Source organism: Dunckerocampus dactyliophorus, chromosome 7 (genome assembly GCF_027744805.1).
Source record: "Dunckerocampus dactyliophorus isolate RoL2022-P2 chromosome 7, RoL_Ddac_1.1, whole genome shotgun sequence".
Taxonomy (NCBI): Eukaryota; Metazoa; Chordata; class Actinopteri; order Syngnathiformes; family Syngnathidae; genus Dunckerocampus; species Dunckerocampus dactyliophorus.
In genome coordinates, this window is record NC_072825.1 from 20,144,522 (window position 1) to 20,164,925 (window position 20,404).

A 20,404-nucleotide genomic window follows, 5' to 3' on the forward strand; every position below is an offset into this window, starting at 1 on the left:
TGTTGTTTGTCTATATGTGCCACTGGCTGGCGACCAGTCCAGGGTGTACCCTGCCTCTCGCCCAAAGTCAGCTGGGATAGGCTCCAGCATATCCTCGTGACCCTAGGGCGGCATAGAAAATGGATGTACAGTTTTCAAGCTCATAAAATTATTAATTACAAAACAATTAATTTGTGATTAATTAAATCAATGATTCCCTTATTCTCCTTTATAGTGATCATTCTTGGCAATCACTGGTGAATAGTCATCACTGCAGTTGGACAAATCTGATTATATTTGTTTAATTAAACTGATTCAAAGAGGTATAACTGAGAGTATTTGTATTGTTTAAATGTGAATTGAGTTTCATATCTCCTGCCTGTACGACCCATGGGGCACTCCACATCTATATTTAGTTGTCATGTGTGGAGGTGGTCAGCTGGCGAGGACACGCCCTCTGTGGCGCTGAATGGAGCGCGTCGTGCGTAAAGTCCGACCTGCAGTAGCAGCAGCTTTGTGTTGTTTTCGCTCACATTTCAGCGTGTGTACCCACGCAGAGTGATTTAAATGCAGCCATGACGCAGGAAGAAGACCTGATCCGGATAGCCAAGAAGCTGGACAAGATGGTGTCTAGAAATAACACGGTGAGAGGGGAGCTTTGGCACCCGCAGGTGGCGCGTGTGTGTGCATGGAGCGCATGGCTCGCACAAGGCCTGTGCACGTATGCGTAGAGTAGAAACAGGCCGCGTTGCTTTACTGCATTTTTAACTTGGACAAAATACTTGAACACTTCAATATTTGGATGCACTTTGTGTGAGTGTGCAGTTGTAAGAGAGCTAGCAGCGCGCTGTAGCAAATGGTCGACAGGTGTTTGCACAACCCCGATCAAGGGGCGGTTAAAGTGTGCAGCTTTTTGTGGGACAAGTGTTGTCCAGGCCCGACAACTGCTCGGCTACTCGAGTATAAACAAGTACAGTAGTGTGTACGTGCGAATGAACAACATACAAGCGCGCTCTTGCACCGTTGGGAGTCACATGATGTGTTTCTGAGGCTGGAAAGTTTGATTTTTTAAAATAAAGAAATGTAAATGTACCCTTTCTTTCACAACGAAATAAACTGCATAGTTTGCTCATTAGATTGATAATTTAAATAATGCATAGAGTATTTTTGTCAATTGGAAAGCACTCTTCACTTGCACAAATCTATGCATTTTGAAATAGTAAAAACTATAAAATGATTACGTATGTGTGTGTAAAGCGGGGGGATCCAAAGTGCGGCCAGGGGGCCATTTGCGGCTTTCATTGGCCTGCAGAACATTGCAGAAATGAAATTAAACCAAGTGGCAAGAAGGTGCAACATCAAGAGAAAATACTGAAATGGTGATACTAATACCTAATAACACCCAACTTTGTCTTGAAATGTTTTTTTTTAGCCTTTGATTGTTCAGTATGCAGCCCTCAATGGAAAAAGTATGTAATTTATTAAAGTAAAGTTGAGTGTTTAAAAAATGTGAAAATATAAAATATTGAAACATAATCTTAAAAGTGCTTGAATTTAATGTTGAAAAGGTGTATGGAACGTGACGTCATAACATACTCAAGACCAAGCATATTGTCTAATTTGCATACGCCATAGTAAACATACACAATCCTGTCAAGCAACAGTGCGTTTAGTCTTGCTATTGTCTAATTAAGCATTCAAAGTTAAATGTATTCAAGTTGTTCATGACTTTGCACTTGCAGGAAGGTGCCATGGACCTGCTGAAGGAGCTCAAAGGTTTCAATATGACACTTAAACTCCTGCAGGTATCACACGCATGCACACACAGACACACACGTTCTCGGAATGGTGATACAGTGGCACCTAACTCTCACGCCTTCAAGCTCCTTAAATAAAAATAACAAATCCAAATGGATCAACCTTGAGTTTGATAAAAAAAGTTTTGTGAGAAAAAAGCCTTAAATTAGTATTATTATTAGACAAAAGATCAGCTCACACAAAGCAGTAGTAATATAATGAAGTATAGGAGGCACAGCTAGGGCTAAGATAAAAGCCACCATGGAAGGTGGAAACAGGAACCCAACCCAAAAAAGGATAAACACAGGAAAGAGGAATAGTGCTTACAGAGAACCGAACGAGTTACACTGAGTACATACTGTAGGTTGCAAGAGTCCAAGGGAATACACTAGCCCAAATTCAAACGTCCAGCAAAGTAAAGACATGTAATGACCCAGCAACCAGCAGGAAGCTCCAGCTCAACTAAATACGACACAAATTATACATCAGCCACAGGTGCACTCACAGGACCATCAAAAAAAGTAAAGGCGCACTCTACAGTGCCAAACAGGATGTGGAAATCCAAAACAAAACCAACCACACAGGAAATAAAAGCGGAACGTAGGAAAACCAAATTCGAAAGTCCATGACAGATTGAACTGTTATAATGATGTCCACGCTCCTCATTAGACCTCATTTTAGCCAGCATTTAAGGGTAGTAAATGCTGTGTGTGTCTTTTGCTCTTTTATTTGCCTTCTTGTGGCTTTTCTTGACACACAAACAGTGATGGGGAAGAACAATATTCACTGAAAGTTTCTGTGAAGTAAGTGGACTCGGATTAAAGGCTGGTAGTGTACTTTTGCCCAGAGCTACCAAGTGGTGCTAACCTGACAATATACACTACTGATCAAAATCTTAAAACCAGTTGAAAAATTGATAGAATTTGCATTTTGCACATTTGGATCTTAACGAGGTTTTAAGTAGAGCTACAATATGCAAAAGAAAGAAGGGGGAGTGAGACAAAAAACATTTGGAACTTGTAATTTAAACAAAAAAAAAAAACTGAAATAGGTTGTTTATCACCTGATCAAAAGTTTAAGACCACGGGCTATAAAAGCCAAAATCTGCTCAAAATTTTCATTTTCTGTCAGGCATTCACACTGTCATGCTCTCCTGATGGCTAAAGCTAAGAAGCTTTCTCTATTTGAATTGTCGAGCTGCATAAGCGAGGCCTCTCGCAGCGTGCCATTGCTGCTGAGGTTGGGAGCAGTAAATCAGTCATTCTACATTTTTTGAAAGATCCTGAGCATTATGGAACAAAAAAGTGAAGCGGTAGACCCAAAAAACATCTCCGCTGAGCCGGAGGATCCGATTGGCTGTCCATCAAGACACAGGGTGGTCTTCCACCCAAATTAAAGCCCTTACTGGTGCCGACTGCAACGCAATAACCATCAGACGGCATCTGCAGGAAAAGGGTTTCAAAAAACTAATTCAAAGACCTCGTCTCCTTCAACGCCACAAAACAGCCCGTTTGGACTTTGCCAGGGAGCATCAAACGTGGGACATTGAAAGGTGGAAAAAGGTTTTATTCTCTGATGGGAAAAAATGTAACCTTGACGGTCCAGATGGCTTCCAACGTTACTGGCATGACAAGGAGATCCCACCTGAGATGTTTTCTACCCGGCAAAGTGGAGGGGGGGTCCTTCATGGTCTGGGGTGCTTTTTCATTCAGTGGAACACTGAAGCTTCAGGTGGTGCAGGGTTGTCAAACGGCGAATGCTTACCTGCAGATGTTTCAGCGGGCATCCCTCGTTACTGAGAGCCCTCTTCTGTGTGGTAACAGCTGGGTTTTTCAACAGGACAACGCTGCAGTTCACAATGCTCGCTTGACCAAGGACTTCTTCAGGGAGAATAACATCACTCTTTTGGACCATCCTGCATGTTCCCCTCATTTAAATCTCATAGAAAACATTTGGGGATGGATGGCAAGGGAAGTTTATAAAAATGGTCATCAGTTCCAGACAGTTGATGCCCTTGGTGAAGCCATCTTCACCACTTGGAGGAATGTTCCCATTGGCCTCCTGGAAACACTCGCATCAAGCATGCCCAAAGCAATTTTTGAAGTGATTAAAAAGAACGGTGGAGCTACTCATTACTGAGTCCTACTGAGAACATTTGTTGTTCTGGTTTGGAGAGTTTTTTGTAATTTTTTGAGTGATGGTCTTAAAGTTTTGATCAGCTGATAAACAGCCTATTCCAGTTTAATTGTTGTTTTCATTGAATTACTTTCTCAAAGTGCTTTTAGTCTGACTCCCCCTTCTTGCTTTTGCATATTGTAGCTCTACTTAAAACATCATTAAGATCAAAATGTGCAAAATGCTAATTCTAGCAATTTTTCAACTGGTCTTAAGATGTTGATCAGGTCTGCATATTTTTTAAAAAGATAGTGTGTGTGGTGTTTAACGTTTTAATGTTGCATTAGCATTTGACTTAATTTTATGTGTGACAGTTGATGTAAAAAAGAGAGGCACATTTAATACATTGAAAGTACTGTATATATCTGTTATGTCGCATGAGAAAAGTTTGTCTATGTCTGTTGTAGGAGACCAGAATCGGCATGTCTGTGAACAGCATCAGGAAGCACTGCACAGATGAGGAGGTCATTGCTTTGGCTAAAGTCCTGATCAAGGAATGGAAAACACTGTTAGGTATGCTAATGCCACACTGAGCAAGCAGTTAAACAGACAACATACTGAGGTTATGATCCTCAGACACTGGCCACCGTCAAAATGACAAAGCAGCTGAAGTGAAGAACGGTTTGGCCTCCAGCAAAGCAGCAGTGTCTCCAAACAGCTCACCCAGGTCAGTCATTGCGGTAGCAACAGCTGTAGACACATAAAACATCTGCACACTGTCATGTCCAATTGGAAGTAGCTCGAAATCTTCTGATATGAATAAATAATGATAAAAGCAAGAATCAAAGGATTGAGTCTGCATGAATGTTTTAATTTATCTTTGGCTTTTTTTAAAACCACATTTGTTTCAAATGAACTCACTTGTTATCAGAATGGATGCAAAACCTTTGATAGGTTAACTTATTTTTACTCTTGTGCGACAATTTAGAATTAGAGCAGTCCAATAATATCAGCCGATCAATATTACCGACCGATATTGACATAAAAATTAGATTCATCCATCTATACATTTTCTTGCACGTTGGCGGCAGCCTCAGTAGGGAAGCCCAGACTTCCCGTTCCCCAGCCACCTCTTCCGGTTCCACCGGGAGGACACTGAATGCATAGAATGCCTCTGTTCTATGCTAGCTGTGAGGCATGAGCCCTCCAGTGTGTTCTAGGTCTGCCACTGGGACTCTTCCATAGGTGAGGGTGGGAACATAGCTCGACTGGTAAATTGAGAGCTTCACCTTACGGCTCAGCTCTCTTCACCATGACGATCCGGTCCAGCGACCACATTACTGCAGACCCTGCGTCGAACTGCCTGTTGTCCTCACACTCCAACCTTCCCTCACTCATAAACAAGACTTCGAGACACTTGAATTAATCCACGTGGCACAAGACCAAGAGTCCAATCCACTCTTTTCCGACTGAGAACCATGGCCTCAGATTTGGAGGTGCTGAGTCTCATCCAAGAAGCTTCACACTTAGCTGCAAACCACCCCAGTAAATGCTGAAGGTAGGCCATCAGGACCACATCATCTGCAAATAGCAGAGACGAGATCCTAAGGCCCCCAAACTGGGCAGCTAGAAATTCTGTCCATAAAAATTATGAACAGGCTTGGAGACAAAGGTCAGCCTTTCACTGGGAACAGGCTTGACTTGCTGCTGGCAATGCAACCAGGATCCTGCTGCGGTTGTACAAGGATCGAATGGCACATAGCAATGAGCCACCAACCTGGTACTCCCGGAGCACTCCCCACAGGACACAGCGAGGGACACAGTTGAATGCCTTTTTCCAAGTCCACACAGTACGTGTAGACCAGTTGGACAAGCTCCCATGCATCTTCCAGTACTTTTTCAAGTCTATAGAGCTGGATGAAAATCACACTTCCTGTAGGTTCGACTAACGGTCGTACCCTTCTCTCCAGCACTCAGGAATAGACTTTCCCAGGGAGGCTGAGGAGTGTGATCCCCCTGTAGTTGGAATAAACCCTCAGGTCACCCTTCTTGAAAAGTGGGACCACCACCCCAGTCTGCCAATCCAGAGGTACTGTTCCAGACTTCCATGCAATGTTGAAGAGACGTGTCAACCAAGACAGTCCCTCAACATCCAGAGCCTTGAGGAATTCAAGGCTCTTCGACCCCCGGAGCTTTCCCACTGACTAACTCATATCTCAGCGACAGCAATGGACCTGTTTGTGTTTGTGTCCTCAGACTCTGCTTCCTCTATGGAAGGTTGATTGAGAAAGGCCTAAAAATATTTCTTCCACCATCCGACTGTATCCTCAGTTGAGGTCAGCAGGCCTCCTTCCTGTAAACAGTGTGGCACTGCTTTTCCTTTCCGAGGTGTTGAACGGTTTGCCAGAATCTCTTCAAGGCAGACTGGAAATCATGCTCCACCAAACTCCTCCCACAATAAAGTATTTGCCTTGACCACCGCTGAAGCCGTTTGCTCTGCCGGTACTTGTTAGTTGCTTCAGGAGTCTCACAAGCCATCCATGCTTGGTAAGACTTCTTCTTCAGCTTGATGGCATCCCAAACCTCTGGTGTCCACTATCGGGTTCGAGGTTTGCTGCCATGACTGGCATTGGCCACCTTGGAGCTGCAGCTGCCTCAGCAGCATGTACAATCTCTGACGGAGGTGAGAATTGAAGACTCAACGATTGGGAGACTCTGCCAGACGTTCCAAGTACACCCTTCCTACACCTTTGAGCCTAAAAATTAGATATTGAATCAAAATAGTATAGTTTTTTTTTCTGGTGATAATGATATTGGATGAGGTATTGCCTGGAGGCCGCCCAAATTAATGGATAATGCTCAAGGCTTCATTTTAAGATGTGTAGAGAAGCCTGCTGTTTTACAAAGCTCATCACCGTGAAGTGGTGGGCGTGGGCTCCTCTAACTAGGAGTGGGTCAGAGGTCCATATCAAGTCCATGAGAAAGGAGGGTTTTTGTTCATGACGTAACAGTAACGGTTTGATTTATTTGAACATTCTTTACACTTCAGTATGAATAACATATCACAATTCCACATGTCCAAAAGCTCTTTGTTTCTCATCAAATTGCTAATACATTTCACATCAATTGCTGATATTTCCCATTCAACATGTTCCCTTTGCCAGTTCTGAATAACACAATAAATGATAATGCAATAATAAATCATAAAAATCCTGAACTTCAAAATGTGAGCGCCACTTCCCTCAAAAGTGGAGTCAACAAGTGAAGAACATAGATTTATCTCACGTTTAGTGCTTGTAAACAGGCTGTATGGATGCGTATTGCTGTTATAACATCATCATCATCATCATTAAAAAGTAACCTTTAATATAAACGTCGTCAACCAAAGTACTGTCGTAGTATTAGACCACTCCAAAAGGGAAGCACACACTGTATTAAGACAGAGAGTTTTCGACCTCAAACCACGTCACTCGTCTACAACCTCAGTCTAGAATTTTATAAGCTTAAGTTTTATGAGCCCGTATAAGATTAGTTTCCTGTGATAGTCTGCTAAATGATTGTAAAGAAAACACTCACACTAATGGTGTAATACTTTATATTGTCGTTAATAGCTTGGCCATCACTTACAAAGTGGAGTCCAACCATTATGGACGTAGAAATTGTGTCATGGCATTGCTTCCGCGCGCTGACGAAGCAACCAATCAGATATCCTTATTGCTTATTGCGTCTAGAGGGCATATTTGCATGTTATCAGTGCTTTTCTGTACCTTAGCTTTAAATTCAGATTTCTTTTGGATCTTAAACATATTTCTCAGCATTGTCTGAGGGAATGAAAAAGAGATGAAAAACGTCTTGACTGGTCATTGTGATATTTTCTTTATAAAAAAGCTTGTTGCTGAGGTAGCAGGCTTACTGCCGTTTTGTCAGGGATGGCACCATGGTGAAAAGTACCGTACAGGCAAGTTTGTCGGCTCAGCGCAACATTTGCAACACGATGATATCGTGCAAAGGAGGGTGCACAATCAATATGATTCATCTTCAGGCATTCATGGTGTAGAAGTAACACAGTACCTTGTCTTTGATGCACAACGACGGACTTCTTCTAAGCAATAAACTTCAGTTTATTGAAGTCAAACAATAAATGACGTCTGTCTCATGCCAGTCTAACCAAAGGTTTCAGGATGCTAGCTGATATCCAAGTTTGGTGTAAATAAAGTAAATATTTATGTGCACAGTCCATCTCTGTTAGCAACAGTCAAAGGACTTTCTCAACTCACACAACACACTTCCGGCCTTCAAAATAAGAGCGCTTTGCCTAATATCCTGTTTACTTGTGTTCACAAACTAAGGATGTCATAAAAAAATAGCTTACACATTGAGGCAGCAAACAATGTATACTACTTTTAAAAGTAAACATCTAGTACTGGTTAATGCCCTCATTTAAACCTCAAAAGCATTTGAATCGTGAATTGTTACGAACCGGGAATCGAAAAAAGGAATCGGAATTGGGATCGTTCAAATTCAAACGATGCCCAACCTTAATTATAACCGACTTGGGGTGAATGAGATGTGTTTTCTGTGGGGAAAAAACACAGACAAAAAAATCACAATAAAAAAAAAATTTTTTTGACCAAAAATCTGAGAATTTGCAGGGTTGCAAATGTTGAATCGCGAATGTGTGGGGTTCCACTGTATAGCCACTGAACACCATCTTTGTTGAGATGATCAAACAGTCACTTAACTTTGATGTGGATGGATGTCAGACTTTCAGCACTAATTGTTCTATAGCAACTCTGGTTTGTTTGCGCTACATGTCATGGTTAAATGTTTACTTCAGGTTAAAAAAATCCTTTGTTTGTTATGTTAGTAGCAGGAGAGTGGATGTGGATTCAGAAACAAATCACTCCATTAAAGACAAGAAAGAAAGACATAATGAGCAGAAAACCAAAACAGAGCACAAAGATAACCAGAACCTGCATCAAAAGGAGAAAGAGCCAAAGGAAATAGTGAAAAAAGAAAGCACAAAGCCAAGAGCAGCAGATGAAGCCCAACGTGAGAAGAGACACAAGCACGTAGAAGACCATCTAAAGGACACAATGGAAGAACCGAAAAAGCGTGAGGAGCACAAAAAGATCGACATGAAACCCAGAGAGGAGACCAAACCTGAGAGGTTGATGAGCACAATGCATCGGCCTGTGAGCGACCCCTACAAGGAGAAGTCTGCAGGCATCCAGAAACCGTTATTTGAAAGGTGAGACGTGACCCAGATGGGAGTGGGCTCAATCAGAACCAGCCTGGCCTGAGGGTGAACTCTTAATTGCAGGAGAGGAGTTCTGGACAGCAGCGTTCTCTATCCCAGCCGCTTCCCCTCACCTCCTCGACCTGCTCGGCCTCCTCTCCCCATCAAGCGACACCCTGTGGACGTGAAGAAAGAGAGGTCAGGGCAGTCATCTGCAGTGCATGATGGACTCTTGGTGTGCAAGCTGTGCATGCAGCATGCTGTGATGGCTCACTCAGGTGTGTCTTAAGAGTTTGAGGCGCATGTATGTTCTATCACAAGTAAGGCCTACTCATGTGTGAAATTTGTTCAGGAAGGACGGTAAAGACCCTTATCTTGGACGCTCTCATTCTTCAGGGCTTACTGCCCTCAAAGCTAAGCGGCCTTCACTGGAGTCAAAGAAAGAGAGGTCAGACGGGAGTTATGTGTTCACATGCATGACATGATCTCCTGAGGAGAGTTGCTTTTATGTTGATTTATTTCACATTAGGAAAGTTCCAAAAGACCCAAATGCTCCCGTGGCTCTTCTTCCTTTTAACCTTCATCCGCTACCACCAAGGTCAGCATCTCCATAGTATGACGACATCAGCTCACATTATGACGTGACTTGAGTTCTCAAGGTGTCTTGTCCTTTTAGAAAAGAGCCTCCAGATCCCAATGCTCCTCTGCCTCCTCTCCCTCTTCATCTCCACCCACCTCCGCCCCCTGCAAAGCGCCCCTTGCTGCTGAATGGGAAAAAGGAGAGGTGGGATTTGGATCATTACCGCTCTGGAGTGTCTGAAGCGATTTTGAAGCTTTGTGATGTCTTTGTCAACACAGGAAAAACTCCTTGGATTCTAAACTGCCCTCACAGAAGACGTCAGACCTTGTGAGGAAAGACAGGTGTGGCAACTGGGACCTTTTTTGGACCAAAAATACAAAAAAAAATAATTTCAGTCCCTGGAGGCTCAGTCACTTCAAACGGAGGCATAACTACCACGGGATAATGTTTGGGAGAGTTGGAGGATAATGAATTAATTTATCCACGTTTTATTTATACATTTTTGCTGCTCCATGGTTCACTATGGCCTGTTATTCTATTAGTATTCTTGGCCTAAATTAAGCATTTTCAAGCATAAAAATGGCATTCAAAAGTGGCATTAAAAGACGTGATATGTAGTATTGTACTCTGGTCACTAGGTGTCAGTAATGTTACATTGATGAGCCAATAGCCACTTGCAGGAAGTAGGCGGCTCAGAAAAAAACAAGGAATTCTCCCAATGCTAACGTGTGGGTTTATATTAAGTCTTATTTTCTGTTATTATGTCTTATTTTCTGTTATTATGTCTACTATAATGGGGAATGTGAGTGTAAAAGTGACTATAGGGGTGTTACTTCATATCTAGAGGGCTCTATAATGTTATAAACCGTATTTAGAACGTCATAAACGGGTTTACTATGCTATAACGACGAAAATATTCCATTCCATGTTCTATACCGCTTGTTCTCACTAGGGCCACGGGGCATTACTTTTTTCTGGCGCTTGGGTTTCTTGCCAAAATCCTGACAAGGTGCCGGAAGAGCGCTTACGCACTGTACAATAAATATAAATAAAACTATAATAAAGTAAAACTACTCAACCTTTGAACATGAAGAGGCAATATAAAGGCGATATTGTCACCTAGTGGCATTTTATAGATACTGCTGGAATTAATACTTGAATTAAAATGCTCTGGAAAAAGCTCTTTGCACTTTGTGTTATTCTTGATATAAGTTTTGTTGGATTCTACAACTTTTGGGGCTTTCCACTGTATTTCGTAATTTGTTCATTCATTACCTTGGTTTGTCTGTCATTCATCTCAAACTCAATGCAAATTTGTAAGAACTGCAAAGCAATGAGTGTTTCTGTGTTCTTTTCTTGCAGGAAAGACAGTTTGGATAGCAAAATGACGAAAAAACAGTTGGTGGAAGCCAAGAAAGAAAGGTTGGGCATTCACAAGTGTGATGTTGGCTGTAAACCTGGTACTTGGCTTGAGTTTTGCTGTCTGTTGCCAAAATTAGTATTGATTCACTTGCCATATGCACAAAAGTATTTGGACACCTATAAGAAATGAACATTGGAGGAAATACGAAGCTGGAGATGCAGTGACAAAGGACACAGGTCACTGCTGATGGAGTGGGGACTCATTTCACACAGTGTTTCTCCCAACTCTTGCTTCTCTTTGTCTTTCAGGAAGAACTCCTGTGACTCTAAATTGGGCCAACCAGTGAAACGCCATTCAACTGATGCTAAACCTGACAGGTACAAATGGTCCGCATGTCCTAATATAATCATTTTAAAGTGTTTAGGAAGCAATTTTAACTGTGGAAAAACATGTTAACTCAAGCGTCTCAATACTCAGGCGGGAATCAGATTCAAAGCAGAGCGGCTCCCCTCCTGCAAAGAAGCTAACATCTGAACGGTACATGAAGAATTTGAAGCGGAGATGAACTTGTCTCCTGTTTCAACTACAAACATGGAGGTGATGTTGACTTTTTGTGACAGGAGAGAGTCTCATGGCTCAAAAGCACCTCAGTCTGCACCACCACAGAGGAAGCCTTCCACTGACCACAATGAAAGGTATATTGCAATTTATCATTTGTGTATCCCTGCCTTAAAGATACATTAAGCAATGTATACACAATACTACTCATTTGTGTTGTTACATTGTACCTGAAAACATTGGATTTCCTCAAAAAGCGGACCCCGCTCTTATTGACACCACGTCCCAAATAAACAGTAGGAAGCTGGATTTTATGTTGCGGAGGCAATTTGGTGCACGCAGCCAGTTTTTTGTTGGCCCGTGGGATGTTTTTTAAAAACATTAGACACTGCCTCCATGAGAACATTACAAAGGATGAGTAGTGCCACACTGAAAAGAACTATTTTTTAAAAAGTTTTCCATGAAAAAAAAATTGCCCTTGATTTGCCCTTGAATAATATTTTTATTAAATTAAATTAAATACACTAATCAACTAAAAAAACAAGTAGCAGTTCATCAGCAGCAGTTATAATTGCATTTAATGTAACAAAAACAAATCACAATGGCCGGATTTTAAAACCTTTTTTAAATTTTAAAGATTAGGAAACTGTAAAAAAATAAAAATAAATAAATAAATAAATAAATAAGTTATCCATTATCTGCTGTTATGTTTGACTTTGTCCCAAAAAAACAACAAAAAGAAATCACAAAAAACTATTGTCCTGTATAATATTTAGTATTTGGATGATCAGAAAATGTATTAATCAAAATTTTACATGGAAAAAATAGTATATTCTTCTTCAATTTTGTATGTTGTTTAGCCAACGATATCTTAGCATGTCTTGACCTACATTGGATTGGATTTGGGTGTAAAATCACCTTTTAATTTTTCTGATTTTAATATCTGTGATTTTAAAAATAAAGGGTTTGTATGTTCTCTATACGCGGCATTATGAATTTTTTGCAGTACAGTGAGTGAGTGAAGATTGCTTTTATAATTATTGTCCCATATCTGCACACAATGAGTTAGACATGGTAATACCAAAGAACAGTAAAGAGTGTGGAGTGATTTTTGATCAAGAACAAATTTAGCTTTATTCAATATTGAAGTATTTCTCACCACCTTTTGTTGTATATTTTTGATAAAAACTTTCCAACTCATTTTTTCGATCCCCGGAAATGTATTTTCTTTCACTCTTTCAATATCTACTCCGTCTATTTGTATTTGGTCGTACGTATCCTTTCTGCTATTTCCAAATAGCATTATTTAAGTTTTACTTAAGTTAAAGGATAATCTGTTTTTCTCAAACCATGTCTTTAATATAATTTAGTATAATCTAATATGCCACGTAAAAGACTGTATATGTGACATTTACAACAATAAATAGTGTATTGTGTATTATTTACTTGTGGAAAAATCACAAAAATATATATACTATTATAGAACAGTATATCTTTATAAAAATGAATGTGTACAAATATGGTCTTCTCTCTGATATACATCCTACCTCCAATGCATGGTTCTCTCTGCAGTTCCGTATATGAAGGACCCCTGCTGCTTTTTGAAGAAATGTAGTACATGTTTTTTATCAAGGCAAAGTTTGTTCATGAACTGCACACAACTCAAATGGTAATGCTAGTGCTAACACAAAAGAAGAGGTGGTTTAGGCTGGTCTATTAGTAGGCAATCTGGCATCAACATCAATGGTAGAGACACTATTCTCAACGTGACAAACTAGAGTACCATCAAAACAGGAGTTCAACTCCTGCATAGGGTTTCTTTAAAGTGGTTCAAAGGTGGTATTGTTGTTAAAAATGCTAAAATCAGCTACCAATCCTGCAAAATACATCAAGTATATACTATATTGAGGGACAATATGAATTCTCCTGTAGAAAGAGAACAGATCACCATATGTTACTAAATTGTTTACAACAAAAGTACAAATGATGACAATACGCTCTTTTGCTCAGAAAGGGCAAAAGTGAACCCCCTAAAACTCCAACCACACCCACCAGCCCCATGTCACCTGGCTTTACCTCTGCCGGCGGCCCGTTGCCACCTCACCTGACTACTGGAGACTCGATACGAGACAAGTGCATCGAGATGCTGGCTGCTGCCCTGCGCACTGACAGTGAGGCCTATATATGATTGCTAGTCAACACCACAGCGCTACATGCTAATGCGTCATGGACTAAACATAACATTCTTTTGTGCATACAGATGACTTCAAAGACTTTGGAACTAACTGTGACAGCATGGCAGCAGAGATTGAAGATCATATCCTTCAAATTCATTCAATATATGCGTGAATGTCTGTGCAAAAACAAAACGTAAGTAATTCTTCCTTACCTCTATGGTGCACATATCTATCAAGAGATAAAAGCCACAGACATGAAATATAAGAATAGGGTGAGGAGCCGCATCAGCAACTTAAAGGACCCAAAGAACCCTGGTCTCCGCAGGAACGTTCTGGCAGGAAGCATTGACTTAGCCCGCATTGCCACTATGACGTCTGAGGTACTGTGGGTCCAAAACTGGGCATCTGGGCCAGGGATGGACTTATAGATAACAAACATTGCTAAAGAATTGATTTCCCCATTGAAGTACTAAATTTCCTCTCAGGGCAAATTTGCAAACTACAAGCAAATTATCCAGATGAATGATTAAACAGAATCAGAACAGAAAGCAACAGCACCTGCGGCTCTGAGCTACTCTTCACGCTCAAATGCACAGGACAAATGTAACAGAATAAATAAACTACAGCATGACAACAAATGACAGCAGTTTAATGACAGGTATCAAAAACGCAAGGATGAAATCTTATTGACTAGCTAACTTTGGAAGCCAGAGGAACCACACTCCATTTACCCACTATGGGTACATTTAACATTGAAAGCATTCAGCATTTGGCATTTTCTCCCCAGTTACTTCCTAGTTGCATTTTGGCAGCAAACCAGTTGGGCCTGCAGTAATTGTGCCCTATTATGAAGTAGTGTATGCCTCAAGACCTAGCAGGTACACAATTAGAAGAATTAGCATGGCTGTTTCTAACGTTATTTTTGTAGTGTCCGTGCACACTTACTCAACCTCCATCTTTAGACTTTCTCTTGTGCTCCGTCTCTTGAAACACCCCAAAGGAAATGGCCAGCGACGAGCTGAAACAACTGAGGAACGTCCTCACTCAGGAGGCCATCAGGGAGCACCAGATGGCCAAAACTGGGGGCACCACCACTGACCTGCTGCAGTGTGGCAAGTGCAAGAAGAAGAACTGCACCTACAATCAGGTACACAGCGCCATAAGACACAAACATAAAAGCAAACCGTAAATGAGAAACCAATGATGGCACAATCATTGGATGAAGGCCGCAGCGCTGCATATAATCACTGTGGAACACATACACAACAACGGTCAGGCGACAGCTCGCAGTGATACGACGGGGAGAGAAAGTAACGCCGAGCGATTGTGTGGTCGGATTTTTTCAAGGAGGCATTTTTGTGATGCAAATGAATTATTCTTTTGAACGCATATTGTTTGAGAAGCCAAACTCTTTACTTAAGTAACCGTAACTACGTTCCTGATTACCGAAATCCGGCCAGAACTCGGTTCACGGGATGAAGTGGGGGGGTAAGTCACTGTTGACGCACAACACTGCGGATGGGGATATCATACACCTTCATGTCAAAAAATCTGAACTATCCCGTAAGACAGGGGTGGCCATTACGTCGATCACGAGCTACCGGTAGATTGCCAAGGTAGTTTGGGTCGATCGCGTAAACGTCACTTTGTCGTTGTCATATGACATCAGTCAGCTGACATAAAGCTCCCCTCCTGATTCGTGCTTGCTCCCCCGCAGCGTTTCAAACTACACACAAAGATGCAACTCATCTTTATTATTGTGATTATGGATGAACTAACTCAGCGGTAAGATGTCTACATCTATAAGTAAAGTTATCTGTTCACTTGTAGCGGCTAGTTACGTAGAAAAAAAGTGTATTGTTTACTGGCTTTGCTTTGCGTCATGAACTCTTCTACAGAAATCTGTGTTTTCTACACGTTCGCTTTGTAAACTATTATTTCATGATGAATTTAAAAATGTGCCCATTGGTGAACCCTTTTCAATATGTTGCCTTGACTTCGGCTGCATTAACTTTTGCATAATCATTTTAAATTCTTGTATATCGCTAATGTTTGATAGCAAATGCTAACTGGATGTAATACATGAACTGTGTGCCCCAATGAACATAGCTACATACATAGCTAATTTGACTGACATATTACCAGTACTCAGGTTATGTACACAACTATTTAGGAGTTATGTGGAATTATCTTTCTTTCCTTATTGAAGTGAATTATGATAGCAACTGCTTTGATTACCTGTAAACTTTGAAAATGTGAATGTGAAATCCTAATATTAATATTTACAATACAATTTCAGAGTTCACTGGTTACATTTTGTATATGTTTTATAGACAGAGGTAGATCATTTCGACTTGTACTTTCAAGCTGAGAAAGTGCGTGCACTCCTGATATACATGTATAATGTACATATATACCTACTTATTTAAAAAAAATAAATATTCTAAATATATATACTTTCTATATGTATAGTAGTAGGTAGATCTTTGGGATTTGGTCATTTTAAAAGTAGCTCGCAGGCTAAAAAAGTGTGAGCACCCCTGCCTTAAGACAATGCCATACCTCTATACTACATATGGCAGAGCTAAAAATCAATATTTATCTAATAACACAACAAAAACTTTTAAATAAAATACATCTACTCACCAAAGATGTCAACTTCATCTCCTCAATCAGTCATTATGGCATTAACCTGATTGGCGAAAAAAAAACAAACAGCCCCATTGTTACCGTGTATGTGATAGCGACCTCGTTAGGACATCCAGGAATTTGATTCTGAAGGCCCTGGGTAGCTGATATGGCAACACATAAAAGCTGAAATCTGATTGGACAAAAGAATCTAACATACACCTACACTACTGGAAAAGGTGCAGCCAAGAAACACGCTACTCAATGAAGATAATAAACTATTAGTAATAAATTCATCTAATTTAATGGAACCAATATTAGAATTTAAGCTGCAAATGTAGGTCAGCGCGTCTGGTAGTGGTTAGGCCAGCAGAGAAAGCTTTGCTGGCCCTGACTGCACACCACTGGTGTAAATGTTGATCAGCAAACATTTACCAAGCATGTGCCATTTTGAACATACAGAACATACTGACGAAGCAACCCCAAAGCTAGAAAAGCACTTATTCATTCAAGCAGTACCTATAAAAGACCATTAGGTGCCAGTATCATTCTGCAAACTCCTCTCCGTCTCTGCTAGGCTAGGCATATTAAAGTCGCTTATGGGTTTTTTTGTTTGTTTGTTTTTTTAATCCAGATTTATGAACTGAACTCATGATCAACAACAGCACTTCTTAGCTGTATTAGTTTTACTTTATTTTCATTTTCTTAGATTATGGTTAACTTATTTTTACACTGACTGTTAAGCATTTGCCTGGAAAGTTAACACAAGGAAGTGAAAGAGAAGAGTTTGCAGGTAGTTGTTGATGTTTATAACAACATGTGTTTACACTTGCAGTGTGTATTTGTGTATGTAATGTATAGGTGCAGACACGTAGCGCTGACGAGCCCATGACCACATTTGTCCTCTGTAATGAGTGTGGAAACCGCTGGAAGGTCAGCTTCTTGTTCCAAAGCTATGTTCCTTTTTTTTTTTTTTTTTTACATTATAGAAATGCTTTTTTAATGACATTGTTTTCTTTTCCACATTTCAGTTCTGCTGATGGCTTCCAAGTGAAACCAATTTTTGTCGAAGCATTTTTAACTGCCTATTTTTCCACATATTTTCCATAACGGGCGGCAAAGGAATACAATTGCAGCTAGTGATTTATAACTGGATATGTAGTAGTTAGAGTGGAATAGTTAGAGTTTTCAGTTGAACTGTTGAGTTTTTTTCATGCATGCTAATAATCAGGGTTTGCTTTAAATGAAATTGAAGGCTGAGCATCAATACAGAGATGATTGAGTCATTATGTATTAGGACCTAAAAACGGGAAAACAGGATTTCATCCAAAATACCAACAAATGAAATAACCTCGGTGGTGAAGTGGAAATACTCAGAAGAATACAGTTAACGTGCAGTTCCACCACATTGTACACTATCATTAAAGTGCCTTAATAATAAACATGATGGTTATTGTGCTGTCACATTTACAGTTTTTCTCCATTGGTTTGGCTCATTTCTTGAAACAGAAATTACATTCTCAAACATGGACAAACCTCCAAACAACCTGGCAACAGAACTGAATTTCTCATTGATTTAATCACATTTCAAATGTCTTAGTACATGGCTCAATGTGTAGGTACATCTTTGCAAATGATTACGTCCAGGTAGGTATATTGTGGTTCAGGGGTCACCAACGTGGTGCCCGCGGGCACCAGGTAGCCCCCCCACGACCACATGAGGTGCCCGCAAGCCTGCTTTTCATTCAGGTTTTCAGTTAATAATGAAAGAACAGTAGAAAGAAATGCATTCTGAAATACAAAATGTGAGTTGTGGACACCAGCATTTTGTTCATTTCTGGTAAAACAAGCATATTCACTTTGTTTGGGTTTAAAATAAGCTCTGAAAATAAATGTTACAAAAATGAGTAGCTCTTGGCCATTTTCATTTTGTAAAAGTAGCTCTCACAAGGAAAAACGTTGGTGACCCCTGCTGTAGTTCATGCAGTTTAGCACAATTTCCAATTGAATGGATCTTGCTGAAATTGTTGAAGTCTTGCCTTATGGTTTTGAAAATGTAATTCTGATTTCAAGAAATGAGACAAACCAATGGAGAAAAACTGTAAAAAGCCATTATTAAAAATACCACTCTTTCTCAAATTGTTTTTCTTGTCATTGTATACACAAAACTGAAAAATAAAGATTAATTTACAAAAAAAATGCACTGCACTTGTGTGCCCATGATTCAAAATGAACAGATAGACGCCAGTAACTGTTGTCTTAGCAGCAATGTTAATGTTTTATAACAAAAGGTCACGTTACACTGCTACATGCGTACAGCAGATGGCAACAAAGCATCGTGTTTCTGCACGCATGGCGGCAACAATTCCCATTTTGGAATATTTTTCGCCGCCACAAGGTTAAACAAATTAGGTGCCGGCTTGTTGGTGCTGGTCGGAAAAGCTGCTAAAGCTGTTGACGCTGGAATGACAGGATAAAACCCTTCCAGGTAGACGGGACAAAATATTAGGTACAGCGGCACAATTCCAATATGAAATCTCAACATGGGTCAAAAATGCTGTCTTAAATGTTGATGAAGTGTTTATATCTACAGGACGTTTGAAGGATTGCGTGCACATTTTGTACATTAAAGATGCTAAAACCAATGCAGTGTAGGTTAACATATGCTGAGCTATCTGAAAACAAAAACAGACATTTTACCTAATTTGTCTTAAAATGATTATCTAACCATTTTAAACAGTGCATGCTCAAATGAATAGTCCGTAGAAGCATGTTATTGCATGTCTTTTGATTAAGGGCCACTTTTTTGTATGTATTATTTATAGTTTCATTAGCATATTCAGCACAGTTGGCCAATTATTTTTCCTTTGCAAAAAGAGGCCTATTTCTCTCCACTGCTGTGGTTTCTTTTTCTGTTCATATTTCAGCATCTGTTTTTATTTTAAAATCTCAATGACTAGACTTTTGAATTTTGAATGAAGTGGTCATTTGAATAGAACATGTTGCCACCAGGGCCGCACGGTGGACTGGTGGTTAGCATGTTGGCCAACACAGGAGATCGGGAAGACATGGGCTCGATTCTCCCTTGGGCATTTCTGTGTGGAGTTTGCATGTTCTCCACGTGTGCGCGTGGGTTTTCTCCGGGTACTCCGGCTTCCTCCCACATTCCCAAAAACATGCAGGTGAGGTTAATTGGCGACTCTAAATTGTCCATAGGTATGAATGTGAGTGTGAATGGTTGTTTGTCTATATGTGCCCTGTGATTGGCTGGCGACCAGTCCAGGGTGTACCCCGCCTGTCGCCCGAAGTCAGCTGGGATAGGCTCCAGCATGCCCCTGCGACCCTAATGAGGATTAAGCGGTATAGAAAATGGATGGATGGATGTTGCCACCAGGGCGGTGTTCGACGAAGGATTTTCATAGTCGAATCTGATACGTTACATTTTGTTCATAGTCGACTAATAGTCAAATATATATATTTATATCCCTTTACAAAAAAAATGTGTGTAGTTATTTACAAATTATTTAATTTTTACTAATGAATTCTGTGGGGTTTTTTTAATCATTGTACCTGAATAGTTCCCACGGCCCGGTGGTTGAGGACCCCTGCCTTGCAGCATGCTTGGGGAAATGATGTGCTCTTTTACACATTTGAAAATACTATAAGAATGCTACCTTTATACCAGGGGTCCCCAACCACCGGGCCAGGGCCTAGTACCGCAATGATAAAAAAAATTCACACACAAAAAAAACACTTTTGTAAATAACTAAGTACAATTTTAAGTGAATGCATACCAATTTTGGAAATATGGCCCATTACTTTAATCAAAAAATAATATAGTTTGAAGTTTTTGCATGTTTATGTTGTTTGTTGCGAGTGTTTCACTTTGTTTGACAGTCCTTGAACGCACCATTGTACGTGCGCTAGCCTTCTCCCACTCTGCACAGATTGCCAACTATACTGTATTT

General features: G+C 40.4%; 1 protein-coding gene across 2 annotated transcripts; it reads left to right on the forward strand.

Moving 5' to 3' along the window:
* Positions 1–432: 432 nt before the first annotated feature.
* Positions 433–18,591, forward strand: tcea3 (transcription elongation factor A (SII), 3). Of its 2 annotated transcripts, none has more exons than XM_054782889.1 (20): positions 433–623; positions 1,722–1,784; positions 4,359–4,464; positions 4,528–4,618; positions 8,759–9,142; positions 9,215–9,328; positions 9,483–9,578; positions 9,660–9,728; positions 9,807–9,914; positions 9,989–10,051; positions 11,073–11,132; positions 11,382–11,450; positions 11,551–11,610; positions 11,694–11,768; positions 13,642–13,802; positions 13,892–13,947; positions 14,033–14,188; positions 14,809–14,955; positions 17,298–17,369; positions 17,468–18,591. In XM_054782889.1, the coding sequence occupies exons 1-20, from the start codon at positions 555–557 to the stop codon at positions 17,474–17,476; spliced, it is 2,028 nt and encodes a 675-aa protein (XP_054638864.1). In that variant the 5' UTR covers positions 433–554; the 3' UTR covers positions 17,477–18,591. The 2 variants fall into 2 exon arrangements, with proteins under 2 accessions (XP_054638864.1, XP_054638865.1); XM_054782890.1 differs by having other exon boundaries at positions 8,762–9,142.
* The last annotated feature ends 1,813 nt before the right edge of the window (positions 18,592–20,404 follow it).

What these genes read in the sequence shown, in the direction of transcription:
- tcea3 (XM_054782889.1), top strand. Translation starts at nt 555, where the DNA reads ATGACGCAGGAAGAAGACCTGATCCGGATAGCCAAGAAGCTGGACAAG. An exon ending in TCTCCAAACAGCTCACCCAG is followed by an intron (nt 4,619 to 8,758) that starts GTCAGTCATTGC and finishes TTGTTATGTTAG; the next exon opens with TAGCAGGAGAGTGGATGTGG. An exon ending in CTGAATGGGAAAAAGGAGAG is followed by an intron (nt 9,915 to 9,988) that starts GTGGGATTTGGA and finishes TTGTCAACACAG; the next exon opens with GAAAAACTCCTTGGATTCTA.